Source organism: Lampetra fluviatilis, chromosome 6 (assembly GCF_964198595.1).
Source record: "Lampetra fluviatilis chromosome 6, kcLamFluv1.1, whole genome shotgun sequence".
Lineage (NCBI taxonomy): Eukaryota > Metazoa > Chordata > Hyperoartia > Petromyzontiformes > Petromyzontidae > Lampetra > Lampetra fluviatilis.
Window position 1 is genome coordinate 15,971,600 of NC_136280.1, and position 19,846 is coordinate 15,991,445.

General features: G+C 50.8%; 1 protein-coding gene across 1 annotated transcript in view; it reads left to right on the top strand.

Annotated features, from left to right (window-relative positions):
* The first annotated feature begins 3,271 nt into the window (after positions 1-3,271).
* LOC144932963 (uncharacterized) overlaps positions 3,272-19,846 on the top strand; it is a 50,359-nt gene continuing 33,784 nt past the window's right edge. Inside the window, exons 1-4 of the mRNA XM_078857365.1 lie at positions 3,272-3,318; positions 8,793-9,205; positions 13,879-13,968; positions 18,513-18,586. Coding sequence (XP_078713491.1) covers positions 3,294-3,318; positions 8,793-9,205; positions 13,879-13,968; positions 18,513-18,586 — 602 coding nt within the window. The 5' untranslated portion in view covers positions 3,272-3,293. The remainder of the gene's footprint in view (positions 3,319-8,792; positions 9,206-13,878; positions 13,969-18,512; positions 18,587-19,846) is intronic.

The following is a 19,846-nucleotide window of genomic DNA, read 5'->3' on the forward strand; positions in this document are numbered from 1 at the left end:
CGGCCGCAACACAAGCGTTCATCATCAGGTGGGAAAGCATGGTCTGCTGCTGAGGCAGACTTTGCGCCCGAAACGTCGTGATTTATTTTATTTTATTTCTACCCACGTGACTTTACAAAAAGAACCAAAGAGTATGGCTTCCTGCAGTCACGAAAACTTCAAATCAAGATTATTCACATTTGTTGTGGCTCTTAAAATATAGACATTTCTGTTGTTTTGTTACCGAATTCGAGAGAGAAAAAACATCTTGTTGTTTTGGTTGCTGACCCCGGGGACGAGGTGTGTTTGTGTGTCTGAGAGCGAGAGCACTGCAGGAGGGTATTAAAAAGGTCCCGTGATGCCACTTCTGGTGTGTGTGTGTGGATGTCCTGCACTAGTTGTCTGTGCCGTCGTAGGAATATTTAGACAGGGCATCGTCAAATGTCCACGTGGTTGTTTTGAATCCTTTAAAAGTGCCTTCCAGTGCGGTGTTTAAGTTGTGAAAGTCACAGCTCACGATTCCATCGTTAGCTGTGACAGGATGCCGCCGGGCATCGCTGTTGACAAATCGCCTTGCCTCTCAGTCGGCAGGTTACAGGTTTGCCTCCTGGTGAGGGGTTAAACCCTCCCTACTCGGCTCATCCCTTTGAGAAGTCAACACCGCTCGAAGGGCTGGCTTTGCTGTCGATGTACCTCTCAAGATAGCGTTCAGAATCCGACACGGAGCCTCCGATTATCGCGGTTGGCTATGTACGGTGCGAAAGAAGTTCAACACTACGTACACTGAGGCCCGGGCTGGGACAGAGGGCAAATTCCCGGTGGTCCGGTCCATTCCCAGGGTCCGTGGGTGGCCGGGCTGTGTGGGGGAATTGCAAATGTGATCAGAGTGACAAAAACATGTTTTTATTATTTTATCTTTGGGGCTGCAGAATGTGTGTGTGTGTGTCTTAATGAAACAACTGAGAGCGTAAATTAGCGAATGAAGGGTAACACATTGTAGGTAACAACATTTTGATGGAAAAAATAATTAATATAAAAAACATTTTATATTTTATATAATTGTACATTTATAAAATATCGAATTTTATGTACATTTATTATTTAGCTCTGTGTTACGCTTCATTGCTTATTGACGCTCTCAGTTGGCATTAACGTCCACCACCATATTCGGCAGCCCCAAAGATTCTTCCTCATCGCGGCCACCCAGTTGTGCTTTTTGGACCAACATCACACCAACATCACACCAACATCACACAACATCGCACCAACACGTCGTGACATCGCAACATCACGCTAATAACACTCCCATGATAGAGGTTTGTGGGTAAGAGCACGTCAATATAAATGTCGTTAAACCCGCCAAGCACCCGACAGGTTTGTCACGTAAACAGAACGTGGCCAATTCGTGACTAGTACAGCACACCGGTGCGTCGGAGAGTAAACCCACACCATGTACACTTGCCTCTACAGTCTGTTAAGGCTATAGGGTGACCTTTGTCACCTGCAGCGTGGTGAACATGTGTACTGTTGCAGCATTTCCACTATAGAACGAATGCCCACTGAAAAGCACTGATCTGGTGTTTAAAAAAACACAAGGTCCAGTTACAGGTTTTGTGTGTTTTTTAATTTTTCAAGTGGTTTGGCACCGTTTTGAGATATAAAACCCCGATTTGCTGGATCCCTTGACGATCCTGCCAAGTCTGTTCCATGATCTGAGATGTGAATCCTATACAGGTAGTCCCCGACTTACGACGGAGATGCGTTACGACGACCCCATCGTAAGTCTAAAATATCGTAAGTCGAAGACGGCCTAGCCTACCCAGGAGTCTTACAGAATGGTGATAATTTAGCAAAACAGAGCAATTTACAGTACCGTACTGTATACACTGTATACTGTATGTATTTATTAATTACAATACATGCTTTTTTCACTAAAATTGGGCTTTGAAACACAAAAAACACAGAAAAAGATACACGCGCTAACACCGTGGCAACTTAACTCATTCGACCGCTGGTGAGAGTGAGAGGCATCACCACACAAGGCGGGAGATGCGTACAGAACATCCCGGCAGCGTCCCAACGTACAGCATCGTACCTCGTACGCTGCTGCGTTTGCCTGCCGCGCGAAATGTGAAATATTTTACAATTTTGCCATATCGATATCGCCATCGTAAGATCGAAATATCGTCAGTCGGACCATCGTTAGTCGGGACTACCTGTATCTATCTGTACGTTGAGTTCAACCACCGCCACGGCAGCCCACAACGCCGCTCTCTCCGCCTCTTCCCTCGCACTCCTCCACCGCGGAATCGCCTCTCCCATCGTCGTCTCCTCTTCACGAGCTCCTGTTACAACGCTACTACGTCCTCTATGTTGAACTTCTTTCGCACCGTACGTAGCCAACCGCGCTAACCGAAGGTGCGATCTAAGGGCAACAAACTAAACACAAGAAGCAGTTCTAAAGAAATGAGTTTTCAATCGAGATGATGATTTAAAGCTCTCAGTGGCTCCCTCATATCGGAAGAAAGGGCGTTCCAGACGGCCGCAGAAGTGCATGTTGAACGCATGCGCGATGCAGTGACCTTGCTACATTCAAGGAGCGTGTTCACTCTCGTCCTATTGCGCCTTTAGTGAGTGCTCTTTGTTGCTGGCCGCTTGGCGTCTTGGGGTCTTCGACCGTGATTCGCCACTAATTCCTGACCCGCGAGTTGGGACGGACGAGTTCGCGCCCGTGTCAAGCTCGCACCTGCGGCGGGGGGGGGGGGAGTTAATCTGTTAAAATATTGATTCTTTTATCAGACAAGGCCCACTTTTTCAGAAGCGACCTGGCTATACCACAAATGATTGCTCAAGAGAAGTGGCTGTTGTCAAAATGGACAGTAGCCAAATACTCTAAACGAATGATTCTAAATGTGGAGGGGAAAACCCGACGACCCGGAGAAAAATCCACGCGACAACGGGGAGAACACAAACTCCAAACATACAGCAGCAGGCGTCAGGATCAGGGATCAGGATCGAACCCACGCCCTCCTGCGTACCAGGCGAGGTAGTGAACACCCCACCATCGCGGCCCCCTTGCGGGCCACATTAACATAGCGCATTCCACCGTGCAGCCAATGGGAGCGCAGGCTCGCGCGGGTGGGGGGGGGGTCTGCCTCGCGCCCACACCTGAGCTCCAGGTGAGCGGTGCTAGGTGGACTTAGCCCCCGCCCCGCCCCTCCCCCCGCGGGGTGCGGGGAGGGGCTGCCGGGCTGTGCGCGCTGCTTTGCGAGGCTCGTGTAGCCGCAGTCGGGAGCACACGGTGCTTGGCAGGCATGGCCGAGAAGATGGACAAGGCAGGTGTGTAGAAGCTGCTGTGCCCTCTCGCGTGGCCGTGTCTGCGCGTGTCGTTGGTTGGCTGCAGGGTTTTTGTGGTGTTGTTCGTGTCGTTGATTGTGAAGATTCGGTCACGGTTCCTATGATCACTGTTACATTGCTTTTATGGCTTTATTTTGGTGATTTCGACAACGTTTTTTTTTGGTTTGGCCATGTTTGTTTGTTGTAGTACGGAGTTAGACTGATGGCTTTAATCTAAGTTGTCTTGTGGTTGTTGTTGTTTGACTTGCATTCCACTGGGATTTGTGCAAACAACGTTGGTGTACGGTGCTTCTTTCTGCAATATTTTGCTGTCTTTTCCTGGATTTTCTGTTTGCACTTAGTCACACAGTCACTTTAAGATGTTTTCTTGTTCATGTTTTTGTTTTTTGTTTGTTGCGGTTGCACCCGATTCAAGAGCCGAATGGCTCACAGGGCTATACCTAATAAATTAAACTGAAGCTGTTTTTTGTATGGTGGGGGAGCGGTGGTGCAGCGGTTAGCGCTTCTGCGCCACGAACCCGGCGGCCCGAGTTCGATTCGCGCTCGCGGTCAACACCCAGTGACGATTATTTGGACCGGTCCTGGGCCTCCCCTAGGTCGGCTCAGCCTCAAATGAGTACCCGGTGCGGTGTGTAAACATCGCCACTAGGAAGACAAAGGCGGTCGGGCGTGGTGCTGGCCCACCCCCTCGCGTACCGTTCTGGCCTTCATAGGTGCTGCTCGCTAACAGCACTTGCCCCAAAAGTCTGTTGCAGATATACGGGGGATCTTTGTATGGACATTAAACTTCTTTTGTACCGTATGTAGTAGCCAATCACAAAAATACAGTTCCAAAAAAACAAGTTTTCAATCTAGATTTTAAAAAATGCGTAAGCACGTCTCTGCCTCTCCGTTGGCTGTTCAGAGCAGTGGATAGTCCACATTCCTTTGGCGAATTGAGAGTATATAGGATACATCGCTGCTGCCCGCCGATAGGAAAAAAAAGTGGTACTGATTTCTTCAACCCTCGGGGGACGATAGGCAGATCCGCCTGAGTAACGAGGAGTCTGTAACGGCATCAGTGAGGGTTGGCGTAACCCATAATCACTCCAGGCTGCGATACAACTAGGCACCAGATAGTAAGCCGTATCAGCTTAGACTTGGCGGCAAGGCGAAGGCGGCATTCTTCTAAAATCTAAATGAACAGATCGGTCGAGTGGCTGAGACAAGCGGACAACAACAAGGGATGTCCGATTCTGCTGCTGCTGCTGCCGTTAAATCCACTCGCTCGTGGCACGCGGGCAGCCGCGTGCCCCCGAACAGCTGATGAGAGACGGAACTCGCTCCGTTGGAGTGGAGACCAAGACGAGTCGACACACACAGAGAGAGAGAGCGGGAGAGACGGTGGCATCAGAGCTCGGAGGCTGTCACTGAGTCACGGGAGAGCCGGGGTGGTGGTGTAGTAACTACATTATCAGTGGCGTAGTAACTACATTATCAGTGGTGTAGTAACTACCAGAGGTGGGACAAAGTCATTGTTATGCAAGTCCAAGTCGAGTCGCAAGTCATCAAATTCATGACTCGAGTCTGACTCGAGTCCAAGTCACATGACTCGAGTCCACATCTCATAGGTGGGACAAAGTCATTGTTATGCAAGTCCAAGTCGAGTCGCAAGTCATCAAATTCATGACTCGAGTCTGACTCGAGTCCAAGTCACATGACTCGAGTCCACACCTCTGGTAACTACATTATCAGTGGTGTAGTAACGACATTATCAGTGGTGTAGTGACTACATTATCAGTGGTGTAGTGACTACATTATCAGTGGTGTAGTAACTACCAGAGGTGGGACAAAGTCATTGTTATGCAAGTCCAAGTCGAGTCGCAAGTCATCAAATTCATGACTCGAGTCTGACTCGAGTCCAAGTCACATGACTCGAGTCCACATCTCATAGGTGGGACAAAGTCATTGTTATGCAAGTCCAAGTCGAGTCGCAAGTCATCAAATTCATGACTCGAGTCTGACTCGAGTCCAAGTCACATGACTCGAGTCCACACCTCTGGTAACTACATTATCAGTGGTGTAGTAACGACATTATCAGTGGTGTAGTGACTACATTATCAGTGGTGTAGTAACTACATTATCAGTGGTGTAGTAACTACATTATCAGTGGTGTAGTGACTACATTATCAGTGGTGTAGTGACTACATTATCAGTGGTGTAGTAACTACCAGAGGTGGGACAAAGTCATTGTTATGCAAGTCCAAGTCGAGTCGCAAGTCATCAAATTCATGACTCGAGTCTGACTCGAGTCCAAGTCACATGACTCGAGTCCACATCTCATAGGTGGGACAAAGTCATTGTTATGCAAGTCCAAGTCGAGTCGCAAGTCATCAAATTCATGACTCGAGTCTGACTCGAGTCCAAGTCACATGACTCGAGTCCACACCTCTGGTAACTACATTATCAGTGGTGTAGTGACTACATTATCAGTGGTGTAGTGACTACATTATCAGTGGTGTAGTGACTACATTATCAGTGGTGTAGTGACTACATTATCAGTGGTGTAGTAACTACATTATCAGTGGCGTAGTAACTACATTATCAGTGGTGTAGTGACTACATTATCAGTGGTGTAGTAACTACATTATCAGTGGTGTAGTAACTACATTATCAGTGGTGTAGTGACTACATTATCAGTGGTGTAGTGACTACATTATCAGTGGTGTAGTGACTACATTATCAGTGGTGTAGTGACTACATTATCAGTGGCGTAGTAACTACATTATCAGTGGCGTAGTAACTACATTATCAGTGGTGTAGTGACTACATTATCAGTGGCGTAGTGACTACATTATCAGTGGCGTAGTAACTACATTATCAGTGGTGTAGTGACTACATTATCAGTGGTGTAGTAACTACATTATCAGTGGCGTAGTAACTACATTATCAGTGGTGTAGTGACTACATTATCAGTGGCGTAGTAACTACATTATCAGTGGCGTAGTAACTACATTATCAGTGGTGTAGTGACTACATTATCAGTGGCGTAGTAACTACATTATCAGTGGCGTAGTAACTACATTATCAGTGGCGTAGTAACTACATTATTAGTGGTGTAGTAACTACATTATCAGTGGTGTAGTGACTACATTATCGGTGGCGTAGTAATTACATTATCAGTGGTGTAGTAACTACATTATCAGTGGCGTAGTAACTACATTATCAGTGGCGTAGTAACTACATTATCAGTGGCGTAGTAACTACATTATCAGTGGTGTAGTGACTACATTATCAGTGGCGTAGTAACTACATTATCAGTGGCGCAGTAACTACATTATCAGTGGTGTAGTAACTACATTATCAGTGGCGTAGTAACTACATTATCAGTGGCGTAGTAACTACATTATCAGTGGCGTAGTAACTACATTATCAGTGGCGTAGTAACTACATTATCAGTGGCATAGTAACTACATTATCAGTGGCATAGTAACTACATTATCAATGGTGTAGTAACTACATTATCAGTGGTGTAGTAACTACACCATCAGCTCAGGAGGGCCCCAACGTTGTAATTTTTCTTGCACGGTCGTACCTAGAGGCTATTAGATATTGCGGCCTCCGCTTGCCCAAATCACATCGTCATTATGCTCACGGTCTCGAACATTTAACGCTGTCGGGGGAATTTTCATAAAAACATTTTTAAAAATTTAAACCGCCTTTAAGTTATTTTACCGCTGTTTAACACATTTCATGGTAGCTGTCAAGGGGGCCCCGACTTGTAGCTTTGACCACCGGGGATGGGACGGTGGCAAGGCACCCTCTGCCACCCTCGATCGGTGCGCTACCGGTGGACAGCCATTGGCGGTTGTGTTGAGGAATGACTCGGTCCCCGCACCAAGCACGTGGAAAGTCCGCGCCTGCCTCGGGAACAACAACGGACAGCGGCAAATCAACCCTCTAGAGCAGAGGTGGGGAACGTCCGGCCCGCGGGCCGTATAAGGTCCGGGGAATCATTTGGTGTGGCCCTGCCAAGGCACTTCAATAAATCTAGGAGCAAACCTGGAAAAGCAGTTGCGAGTAGCAACATCATCAATAGCAGCTAACATCACACGCCTCACCAAAGAGAAGCAGTTCCAGCCATCACATTAGGGGAAAGTTAATTAAATGTTTAACCAACTATAACAGGCTAATTGATAATTTTGTATGGCCCGTGAATGATGTTATAAATATCCAAATGGCCCTTGGCAGAGAAAAGGTTCCCCACCCCTGCTCTAGAGCGTAACGAACACAACCTCAAGGGGAAAAAACCACAAGAACGGCAATCAAGTCGTGCACCGTTCCAGTGGCGCTGGCGGGTGAAAGCACGCGCCACGCCGCACTGGCTCCGCTCACCATGCACGCGTGCGTGTGCGCTGGTGGGGGGCTGCAACTCGCTCGCCACGCGTACAACAGACGTGGACCTCTGAAGTGGAGGCAGGGGAAGGGAAGAAGGAAGAGTGGCGATGATTTGTCACCGTACAGCTCCACCGTCTCACCGTCTACCTCCACCGTCTCACCGTACAGCTCCACCGTCTCACCGTAGAGCTCACCGTCTCACCGTGTAGCTCCGTCGCCTCAACTCGGGGTGCGTTGCGAGGACGCGAGAACCACCTCGCGCTGCGGGCAACGGACGCTGACGTTATAAAACTAATTAATTCCAATCCTATACCTTACCCTATCCCAAACACCAACCCAATCCACACCCCAAACCAAACCTTAATCCCAGTTCTAGATCTGACCACAAATACTATACCTTAACCTATCCCAAACACCAACCCAAAATATATCATCCAACCAAAGCCCATTCCCAAACCTTAAATTCTAATCCTATACGTGCACAGCACAGGGGAGTTTGCGCGGTACGCACACAAATACTGTCATTAGAATTAGTTTAAAGCCGTTGCTGGCTGTGTGACTGCGTGTGTCACTGCGTGTGCGTTTTCTGGGGAGCTGTAGTGTAGCGGTGAGCACGCTTCGCTATGAAACGGCGTCGCGAGTTCGATTCCCGCTCATGGCCAACATCAGTGGGAGCGATTTTATCTGAACCGGTCCTGGGCCTTCCCTGGGTTGACTCAGCCTTAAATGAGTACCGAGAGACAAAGGCGGCCGGACGTGGTGCTGGCCACCCACCACCCCCTCGTGTGCCGTGCCGACCTTCATAGCCGCTGCTCGCTAACAGCACTTGCCCCAACAGTCGGTTAAGGCTGCACGGGGGATCTTTGTCCCGCTTACTTCTGAGACCGACACCAGCATAATGCCCCAGCGCACGTGGGACCTGGTCTCCGTTTTGGTCACCTGTACTCTGGGATTTCAAATCAATTCACATCCCTACACGTCACCAGGTGAGAGAGGACGTGGAGACGCGAACCGCACGGACGAGTCGCTGCTCAAGTCTTCTGCGGCTACACGGGGGGATCTTTTTGTCTCCTCCGCAGACCGCTCCCTCACCGAGAGACTCATGGGCCGTCTGCACCCTCCGCGGCTGAGCCGCAACCTCTCCCTGCGCCGGGAGAACTCGGCGGCGGCGGCGTCACGCGGCCCCAAGACGACAGCCGGGGGGGCGGCTGGCGGGGCGCACACCATCGCACGCATCCCCCACGCAGGCGGCGACCAGAGGCGGCCGCACACCGCGTGCGAGCTCGAGCGGCTGGAGGAGCGGGAGGAGCAGCGGGCGGCGGCGGCGGGCATTGCCACCGGGAGGGCGGTGAGCGCCTGCGACGTGGCGCTGGCGGGGGGCACCCCGCTCGCGGAAGAGGGGGGCACCCCGCTCGCGGAAGAGGGGGGCACCGTGACGACGTCCGGCGAGGCCGGGCGGCGGCCATCCCCGCCGTTGCCTCCCGAGAACAAGGCGAGTGAAATGCACCGCAGCAGCACAGCGAGGGATATGGGAGCAAGGCCGGAGACATCCCTTCACAGGTGGCTAGGAGATGTGAGCTGCCTCGCCTGGTACGCAGGAGGTCGTGGGTTCAATCCCGACTCTGATGACGCCTGCTGCTGTATATTTGGAATTTGCGTGTCTCTTTCGCTCCCCGTGGTCGCATGGATTTCAAATTGACGTCACGCGTTTAGAGTATTTGTCTACTGCTATAAATCCACGTGATGATAAGCTAATTCGTTGAGCTATCATTTGTCATTTGTGCCCAGGCCCGCTTCTTTTTTGTTTCTATAGGCACAGAGATTGGTTGTCAAGCACATTGCCATCTGGCTAGAGAACAGCTTACAAACATGACATTGGCGCTGATGGAAATTCTCAGCAACAGACACAATTCTTAATTGTTTAGTTTAATAGTTTGAGCGTGCCGCTCGTCCGTCACATTGGCCCGACATTTATTTTGATGGTGGCCTCGGGGCAAGAGGGGGGAGACCACAATGCAGTTCTTCAGGAACTGCTAATGGGTTTTGTTGTTGTTGCTGCTGCATAATTCACCGAGGCTGAATGAATGCTTATTGCCCATTGTTGAGTGCAGTCACTTGGCTCTCCACCACTGGAGTCAACGCTGGTCACCAGCTGTAATCCGTTGTCTCTGTTCGTTGCGCTATCCGTGGCGGCACGCTGGTGCAGCGGTAACACTTGCGGCTTCACAGCCGTGGCGTAGTAACGACATCATCAGCTCGGGGGGTGTGCGGCAGTCGGTCAGGTGGGGCCCCCCAATATTTGACTTGTCACGCACGGTAGCACCCAGGCTGTTATATGTCCCGGACTTGTCTTGCCTCATCCACACCGTCGTTACGCTCACGGCCTCCAACATTGAACGCTGTCGGGGCGCTCCTCCGTCTCCGCAGAATTCAGCCACGACAGCTTCGTCGTACGGTGGTTGTCAAGGCCCCCCCCCCAACTCGTAACTTTGGCCACAAGGGGGGAGATGGGGGGCAAGGCACCCCCCCCACCTGCCCCCATGCTGGTTACGTGACTGCTTCACAGCAGCAGCAGCAGCAGCACCCTGGGTTTGAATCCCGTCCCGGTTTCAATGATCTCCCCCTGTTCTGCATTGGTTTTTCCTCTCTGTTCTCCAATTGGCTCCGATGCATAAAAAAACAAACACCCACAACCCAACTGGCATTGGCCTAAACATCCCCTAATTACTCGGCTGGGATTCCACGCGGCCACTTCACGCCTTCGAATGAAAATGTGGTACCACGCTCCTGAAAAATAGTCTTGAGACTAACGAAGGGTTTGCTGTGTATAAAACGCGATGAAAAATAATAACTTGTCCACAGCGATGGTCACCGTTGGCTGCCATTAGCACCGTTGGCTACATACGGTGCGAAAGAAGTTCAGCATATGCACACATGCATTATTATTCATCTTCATCATTAATCTTTGAAATAATTTTAAATTTATTAAGATTGCATTCATTTGAGACAAATTTTCGAATTTTGAGACTCATTTTGTGTTTTACTAAATACCTCTTGCCAGCACTGCATATGAAGATTTACAGATCACCTGCACAGTAGTTCGTATCTAACTCTGCCCTTGAACCTGGTGGCCTCTGTCCTCCGATAATAATGTGTCCACGGTGCTATGATTTATTGCTGCGTTCGTCTGCGTTTACAAGTAACACAGTATCTTTCAAAATACACACGGCAGGCAGTAAGGTGACTCAGTGGTCGAGACGCTGAGATCCTGGGTTCAACTCCAGCCGCCTCTGATTAAACCGGGTTCTCAAAAGTAATGACTAGATTGTCTCAGCCTGGCCACCAATGACTGCGCTATAATACACATCACGTTACATTTGCTCTTTCATTTAACCCGTTCACGTTCTGAGACGTCTGCAAGTTGCAGGGTGGGTGTCCCGTTCACCGCTGGATCTCGGAACGCACAAGTGGTTCAGCCTTCATTTTATTTAGAGAAGCGTAGTAGCGACATTGCTTTTAAAGACATTGTGCTCACAGCAGAGAACTGTAACGACACGACCGCACTCTATGATGGCTATCGCCAAACTGTGCCAGACACCCTCCCGCATGGCCTTGTGGGAGCCTCGGTACCGATAAAGTTATTTAGTTTTTCTTCCGGTTCCGTACAAGTATGTACGTCACTGGAACGGGAACGGAATTGAAGACCAACTGATGATGTGCACGTCAAAGAAGCGGTCCTAAAAGAGCTGCAGGTTGCCAATCCCTGCCCGTGGTAAATCCCACAATGCCTTGCGTGTCCCACAGTAGGGACTGCGGTGTATGTATGTTGAACTTCTTTCGCACCGTACGTAGCCAACCGTGCTGGAAGGAAGCGCGGTGGAGCCAGGCACGGACAACCCGAGCTATTCTATCTAATTCGTCTTTTTTTTACTTCACCCGCTAAAGCTCACTGTGTGTATTGTAACGGAGGTGACGCGGCTCACATCGGACTCGCGCTCTCATCCTCTCGTGCGCGCTCTCTCTCCCTCCCAGCCCCCTCCCTTCCTCCCATCCCCCCTTCCTCCTCCTCTTCCTCCCTCGTCATACTTCTCAGATCACGTGGAGATTTGTCTTTATCACATCAGGGATGAGGATGATCATGCATTCAGATTTGTGTCTGTTGATGAGAATTTCCATCATTGCCAATCCCATGTTTGTAAGCTGTTCTAGCTAGATGGCAATGTGTTTGACAACCAATCTCTGTGCCTATAAGAACAAAACTATGCTTATTTTACGACGTAAGGCCCACTGAGCTATATAGCTATTTTTTAGGAGTGAACTGGCTATCACAAATGATAGCTCAACGAAGTGGCTTATCACGTGGAAATGTATCGCAGCCAAACACTCTAAACGCACGTCGATTCTAAATGTAGATGGATAAACTGGAGGACCCGGAGAAAATTCCACACGCCCACGGAGAGAACACACAAACTCCAAATATACAGCAGCAGGCGTCAGGGTCGGGATCGAACCCACGACCTCCTGTATACCAGGCGAGGTAGTTAACATCCCCTAGCCACATCAAGTGCACTTCGCTGCCGAAAGATTCGCTCCCAGGAGGCCGTGCAGTCAATGGGATGTGTAAAAAAAAGAATCATAACATTTCACGTTGAGAGACAAATACGCAAAGAAGGTGAAATGGCGTCTTATTTATTTCGCTATCTGCTTGTAAGACAGCCAATTGACTCTTCGCTTAATCATTAACCCACTGAATGGAGGTGGCACCGCCCGGAGTTCACCTGGTTCTGTGTCAATCAGCCCAGACCAATGCTAAAGGTCCCGTGGTGACGCGGGTGTTGCTGTTGTCCAGGTGCGCGTGTGTGTTTGCACGCGCGTGATGGCATAGAGTTTCATACTTTATTATCAACATCAGCAGCAGCAGCAGGCATGATGTACCCGCTGCTGGATGAAGGCTTGCCCGAGGCATTGCCATCTTTCACGATTTTGCGATACCACGTATAAGCCGACACTTATCCTGGGCCTAACCTCCCAGCCTCCCAGTCACGAGACGTGTCCACGTGCGGCGAACCCGGTCCTCGTCGATCGCTATCGCTGCTCGGATGCGATGCTCGTCACACGTGACCCCCGCCACCTGCCGTCTACGGTACACGGGGCTCGTTGTCTTGAGGTCCACCTCTGGTCAGCACGGTTGGCTACGTACGGCGCGGAAGAAGTTTAACCGACTTACACACATACACACACTCCCTGCCCCTGTCTGTTCCAAATCCAGGCTCTCTTTTCCTCTGCCGATGGGTTTCTGTGTACATTGCACGGAGACCCATAGAGTCACAGAGAAGCCACTGGCTCAATCACGTGTCCATCTCGAGAAAATCTAAATATCTGAAGCGTTATCTCGCGATGCCATCGCGTGTGGACGCTGTTCACGTGGTGTGGTGGTGGCGGCTGTTCGTACGGCGGTCACCGATGCGCGCTCCGCGTTTGTCCCCGACCCCTGAGCGTGTTGGTGACGGCTACGATTTAACGCTCAAACTAAAACCTTGTCATCGTCCTTGTTTGTGTGTTTGTGTGTCTGTGCGTCTGTGTGTCTGTGTGTTTGTGTGTTTGTGTGTCTGTGTGTTTGTGTGTCTGTGTGTTTGTGTGTCTGTGTGTTTGTGTGTCTGTGTGTTGGTGTGTCTGTGTGTTGGTGTGTGTGTCTGTGTGTTGGTGTGTGTCTGTGTGTTTGTGTGTGTGTGTTGGTATGTGTGTGTGTGTCTGTGTGTTTGTGCGTCTGTGTGTCTGTGCGTTTGTGTGTTTGTGTGTTTGTGTGTTTTTGTGTGTCTGTGTGTTTGTGTGTCTGTGTGTGTGTGTCTGTGTTTCTGTGTGTTGGTGTGTGTGTGTGTCTGTGTGTTTGTGTGTCTGTGTGTTGGTGTCTGTGTGTTGGTGTGTGTGCGTGTCTGTGTGTCTGTGTTTGTGTGTTTGTGTGTCTGTGTGTCTGTGTGTCTGTCTGTGTGTGTCGGTGTCGGTGTCGGTGTTGGTGTCTGTGTGCTGTGTGTCTGTGTGTTGTGTGTTGTGTGTTTGTGTGTCTGTGTGTGTCGGTGTCGGTGTTGGTGTGTGTGTCTGTGTGTCTGTGTGTCTGTGTGTCTGTGTGTCTGTGTGTTGTGTGTTGTGTGTTTGTGTGCTGTGCAGCTGTGCTCCCGCCTGTCCCTGCTGCAGACCGAGGCGCGCATATCCCTGCGGTACTTGACGATGGCGGCGGAGAGGGCCGCTCGGGAACAGGTACGCGTGCCCACCGCACACCTCTGATTGGCACGGTTGGCCACGTGTGGTGCGAAAGAAGTTCAACGTACACGCACACGCGCGCCCGGCATCGCCAAACATCCCCCGCCGTGCTGCTGCCGTCACGGCCAGGATGAGAATTGAATGAAGTTCAACAGAGGTCATCCAGTTGGAACCTCGCGGTTGCGCTACCTTAGGCCACGCCTTCAGCGCAAACGGTGTCGCCGCGGACCCGGAGCGGACGGCTTGCGCACGGGAACGGCTGCGTCACCTGCTGCGGCCGCTGAGGCGCGGCTTTCCGCGGGGTTCGCCTCCTGTTCCTCGGGGCTCTCCTCTCACCGCTTGATTGTGACTCGGGTCACCGCGGTGCTCACGCGGAGCTCTTGACTACGATGACGCAACCCCCGTGTCACTCGCTTGGTGGGGCTCGCGTTGCTGACGGCACTCAAATAAGTCGAAACCGGTCTGCGGTTTGCGTTAGGCGGCTGCACATTGCTGCTGGGGGACTTTGTTTCTTGAAGTTCCGTTGTTTTATACAGAATCATTTATTCATTTATTCGTTTTTGAAACATAACCTTTTAAAGATTATTTCTTTCCAAGCAAACCTCAGTCTACTGCGATGTGGTGATAGGGTTTGCCATCTGTCCTGGTTGTGCTAGGACATCTGTAGATCTTCTCTGGGTCACTAGAAGTTCCGTTTAATGCCAGTAGCATACTAATCCACCCCTCAAAACAACGCGCTGACAGGCAGTTCTCCCCTATTCTAGTACCGTGAGATATCCACCTCCCCAGGGTATCTTTGGGGCTGGAAATGGGAATAAATTACTGCGGGAACTCATTAATGATTTCCGCCACCCCCGCTTGATTTGGACCGTACACTAGATCTGAGGAAGAGGAGGAGCTTCGCTCCGTGTGGGGGTCTCTCTGTTTGTCTAGCGGTCTATCTGCGAGTCAAATAAATGAAAAAGATGAATCCTTGATTATTCCCGGAACTCAGTCACGAGGTGCAAATTGTCACTCTACACCACGACATTCCAGGGGATTCCGGCCCAGTTCCACCACTGGGGTGTGTCACAATTTTCTTTGTCATCCCGAAGGTGGCAAAGCCACTTAAGTGCTGGTGATGTCACCGCCTCGCCACGCCAAGAGGCGCCTCGTGCATGGCTCGGAGCACTGTGGTTGCCACGCGCTGTCCACATTAATGACTGCAGCACGTGTGTCCGGGAGACACACGTGCAGTCATTCAGTGACTTCCTGTCTGTCTGTGTTTAAGAAGTCGTTCTTTGCATCACAAATTGAATTCGCAATGCAGGCTCCTTGTGCAGTGACCATAGCAGACCCAGCACGATCGCCTGCTGATCCACACCATAGCAGTCACCACACACCGGAGAACAACACCGGCTGTTGCCTAAGACGGCTTTGTGTGCGCGAAGGAATTCGAGTCACTAGTTCCCTGCATTCCAGATGGGTTGCTGCTGCTCTCTGCCACGCGTGGAGCTCACGTTGAGTCAGCCGTGAGCCGGGCATTCATTGTCATCACACCGCTGTGATCCCCTGGTTACGAAGGTGAACATCTCCACGTGTGTGGGTGTGGGGAGTGGTGGCGCAGCGGTTAGCGCCGTCGCGCTACGAACCCGGCGACCCGAGGTCGATGCCCACTCGCGGCCACCAACACCAGTGACGATTATCTGAACTGGTCCTGGGCCTCCTCTAGGTCGACTCAGCCTCAAACGAGTACCTGGTGTAGTGTGTAAAAAGATCGCTACTTGGGAGACAAAGGCGGCCGGGCGTGGTGCTGGCCACGTACCCCTCGTGTGCCGTGCCGGCCTTCATAGGTGCTCGCTAACAGCACTTGCCCCAAGAGTCTGTTAAGGCTATGCGGGGGATCTTGGTCTGTGTATCGTTGTCAATCTCTGCGTGTGTCACGGTACGACTACAGTTTTGGCTTAAAACAGTTGCCACCGGCCCACTGGCAAATCTTGCCCCACGGCCAAATCCGCCACCGCTCCACCCAACACAGGGTGGTGGTGATGGCACCACGGAGCCTGGCTGGCGGGGGGGGGGCACAGGGAGGGCACACGCACAGTGGCGCCACCTCTGCTGTCATCTTAAGCTTCAGGCACAGAGCCAACGTTATATCCTCGCAACACGAGGAGAGATGATTTATAGATATAAACTAAACAATTTGTTTTTTACCAGGTAAGGCCCACTGAGCTATACAGCTCTTTTCTAGAAGCGGACCTGGCGATCACAAATGACAGCTCAACGAAGTGGCTTCTCATTATCAGGTGGAAATGTATAGCAGCAGCCAAATTACTCCAAATGCGTGACGTCGATTCTACACGTGGAGGGGAAGCCGGAGGAGCCGGAGAAAAATCCACGCGACCACGGAGAGAGAGAGACACGCAAACTCCAAATATACAGCAGCAGGCGTCAGGATCGGGATCGGAACCACGACCTCCTGTGTACCAGGCGAGGTAGTTAACATCTCCTAGCCACCGTGATGATGATGATGAGAGAGACACGCAAACTCCAAATATACAGCAGCAGGCGTCAGGGTCGGGATCGGAAGCACGACCTCCTGTGTACCAGGCGAGGTAGTTAACATCTCCTCGCCACCGTAACCAAGCTGAGACTACGCCTTCTTCACCGGGCCATCCACAAAACAAATTGTACCCATCCCATCAGCCACACGGCCCCTTCTGGGGTAAAACAATTTCAGCAGCATTGTTTTCAAGTACAAGCAAACTGTGGAGTGGTTTCGACACGCATTGTCTCATCAGCAGGACGATGTTAATGATTATTTTCGGGTACTTGCACAATAAAATTTGTATGTTTAATTAGGATCCCCCCCCCCCCCCATCGGGGTAGAGAGAGGGCCCTCGCCTGTAAGATTGGCTCTTGAGAATTGTTTCAAGCAAGCCCAACTTGACGAAAACACTGAATGTCGAAAACGGTTCAGTGTCTGCTTGTCTTGAATCAATGATCCTGAAAGTATGTACCGGAAGGTCGTGCGGCTGATGGGTTGCAGTAAAAAAAACTTTTTTTTTACGTGAACAGAGACGGAGATATGAAAGATACATATTGTCGACCAATTTATCTCGTTTACGTGATCGTTATCGCCACGTCAGTTAAACAATCCGCTGTTGACGATGGAATTTGAATAACTTGAGTCCTGCATTCCAGAGGGCTGACTCAGCGTAGGGTCCACATTGAGTCAGCCGTGAGTTGCTTTGTCATCGATCTCGCACTGCCTCGATCCCTTGTTAGATGGACATGGGGCGTGCAGTGTAAGGGGGCTTGTGACAGAGATGGCGAGTCACGCCTGGATGTTGCAGGCAGCCGAAGTTTCGTTAATCTGGTGGCGGTAGCGTGTTCACCGCTCGCTGCAGAGCTTCACCGTTTTGGTTATTACTGCGGTGTGTCACAACCCTGATAAATCTTCTTGGTTTTTTCGGTAAAGTCACGTAGAAGGGAAATTATAAAATAATAAAAATAAAACATAATAAAATACAATTCTCACGACGTTTCGGCCACAACGCAAGCAGCCGTCCTCAGGTGAAGAACAGGTCTGTTGGAAAGACAGCGTCATTTTATAGTTTTATTTTTATTATTTTATTATTTCCCTTCTACGTGACTTTACCGAAAAAACCAAGAAGATGAATCCTTGCAGTCACAAAAGCTTTAAATCGAAATTTAACCCTGATAAACTTAATCTTGATTTGAAGCGTTTGTGACTGCAGGAATCCATACTCTTTGGTTCTTTCGGTAAAGTCACGTAGGTAGAAAAAATAATAGATCGCGACGTTTCAATCGCAACACAAGCGACCATCTTACTTACTACGCGCCGACTACATTACAGTGGACGGTAAAGATCCCGTGACGTCCTTCATGAGGGTCGCCCTTTGTGTGTCCTGGCCTTAGTTAGGGTCAAAGTTTGCAAGAAATAAAATCGAAGAAATACACCGCAAAGACTCCTCACTTGAGTTTTGCAAAGCAAATCGTCGCCACCCTGCCGTGTGAAGGCTTGGCAGGGCCCTGCTGAAGAAGAGTCTTGAGAACTCTGTGAGGCTTTCCTGGGTGAACTCGGAACATTGAGGCCATTAGTTTGGCCGCAAGCATCCAATACTCAGATTGAAGCTCTCCAGAATGGGTTCGTGTCACTTGCTTCACAAGGCCATGGCCCGTTGCTGAGCGATGTTCATGACATTAACTCGTCATTCCATGTCAACGTGAAGTGCAATACAGTCCCTCAGTACGTGAAGTTGAATGATTTAGATTCATCATATCTCTGCCTTCACTTATCTTCAGTGGCAATGGCTTTATCTATAGGCCCTCTGGCCTTGGCGGTCGCGATGTTGGTCTTGCTGTCATCTCTGGGAGTCCTGGTCTTGTGCACACAAAGGCGGCCTGGCATGGTGCTGGCCAGCCACCCACCTCGCGTGCCGTGCCGGCCTTCACAGGTGCTCGCTAAGAGCCCTAACGGTCTGTTAAGGCTACACGACGGGGGATCTTTGTCTGTGTGCGTGTGCGTGAGCGTGCAGGTGTGCGGGGCGGCAGGCAGGGTGCTCGAGTCCGTGAGCAACATGCTCGTCTGCGAGGGGATGCCCAGCAACAGGTGAGTCGCAGTGACGGCAGCGTCACAGGAAGGACGCGTGTGCAACAGGAACCGGGACGAGACCCCCCCCACCCCCCGTGCGCGCCTCTCCTAGAGGGGGCTGCAAACCGCCTGCATGTTTGCAGTCGGAGCCGTGATTCCCTGCGGCGCAGCACAAAGGCGGTTGGTTGTGCAGCTCGGGGTGGAGCAGCGGTGCAGTTGTTGTTGTTGTTGTCACGCTGCACTTTGAGACCCGGGAGCCAAAGTTCATTTTCTAAGCCGTGGCTAACATCAGTGGCGTGTGATGTCTGATTACATGGTAACAGAAATGGGCCCCCTCCCCCCTTTCACCAACCCACACTGACGAGTGTGGTGAAGTATAGCCAAACGACCCTGAAGGTGACGCAGCGAAGGGGTGAGGTGTTTCCTCCCAGCAAATACGTACATTCACAGGCAGGGATTTCTCTCGCCGCATGGAAACTCCGTCGGCCTGTGAGCCGCCAATCTTTTCCCCAGCAGCAGCATTTATTTAAGCTGCAAATCTCTGGACTCGTTTTGACGTCAGCAGGGTGCAGCCTGGTAAACACGCCGGGTTCGTAGCGGAGCGCGCTAGCCGCTTCACTACCGCTCCCCACTTCACTACCGCTCCCCACTGATGGCGGAGAGCATAGTGTGGACACTCAGAAGTAGAGTACAACAATGCAATTTTTGAACCTCCTACCGAGTAAATGGGGAAAATGAGGCCAACGTTGGGTCAAGGTTGGTCCAAACGGTGCCAAACCGCATGCGAATGTTGGCCCAACGTTCGCAGTTTACTGCGTGTCACATCATAGCCCTCGAGTCCTGCAGACAGCCGTCGTATTTGTGGATGGCGGTCGCCGATCTTTAAACACAATCCAGGCTCCGGCCTACTTATAGCTTCTGAGCTCTAATGGGAGCGGGAGCGCTCCTGAGCCTGTTGTGGCAGTGTGCACACTTTAAAGACGACACATCTGCGGCTTTATTTATAAGCAGCAGGAGACAGAAAATAAACACCTTTAAAGTTACGGACGAGTGCTTCCTTCGGGTTCTTTAGTAACATCACGGCACTGCCACCTGTTCCATCAAGCCACAGCGAGGTGACTAACCCAGTGAACATGCCAACGTTGGCCCGACGTTGGCTCGACGTTGGCATGTTCACTGGGTAGCGTGCTCGGGAGATGGCTCACCGCCACCAGGTCGAGTTTTTCCCATCGTGAGCGGAGGCTTCGATTCCCGCGTTGCACACTCGGGGCCGTGCAG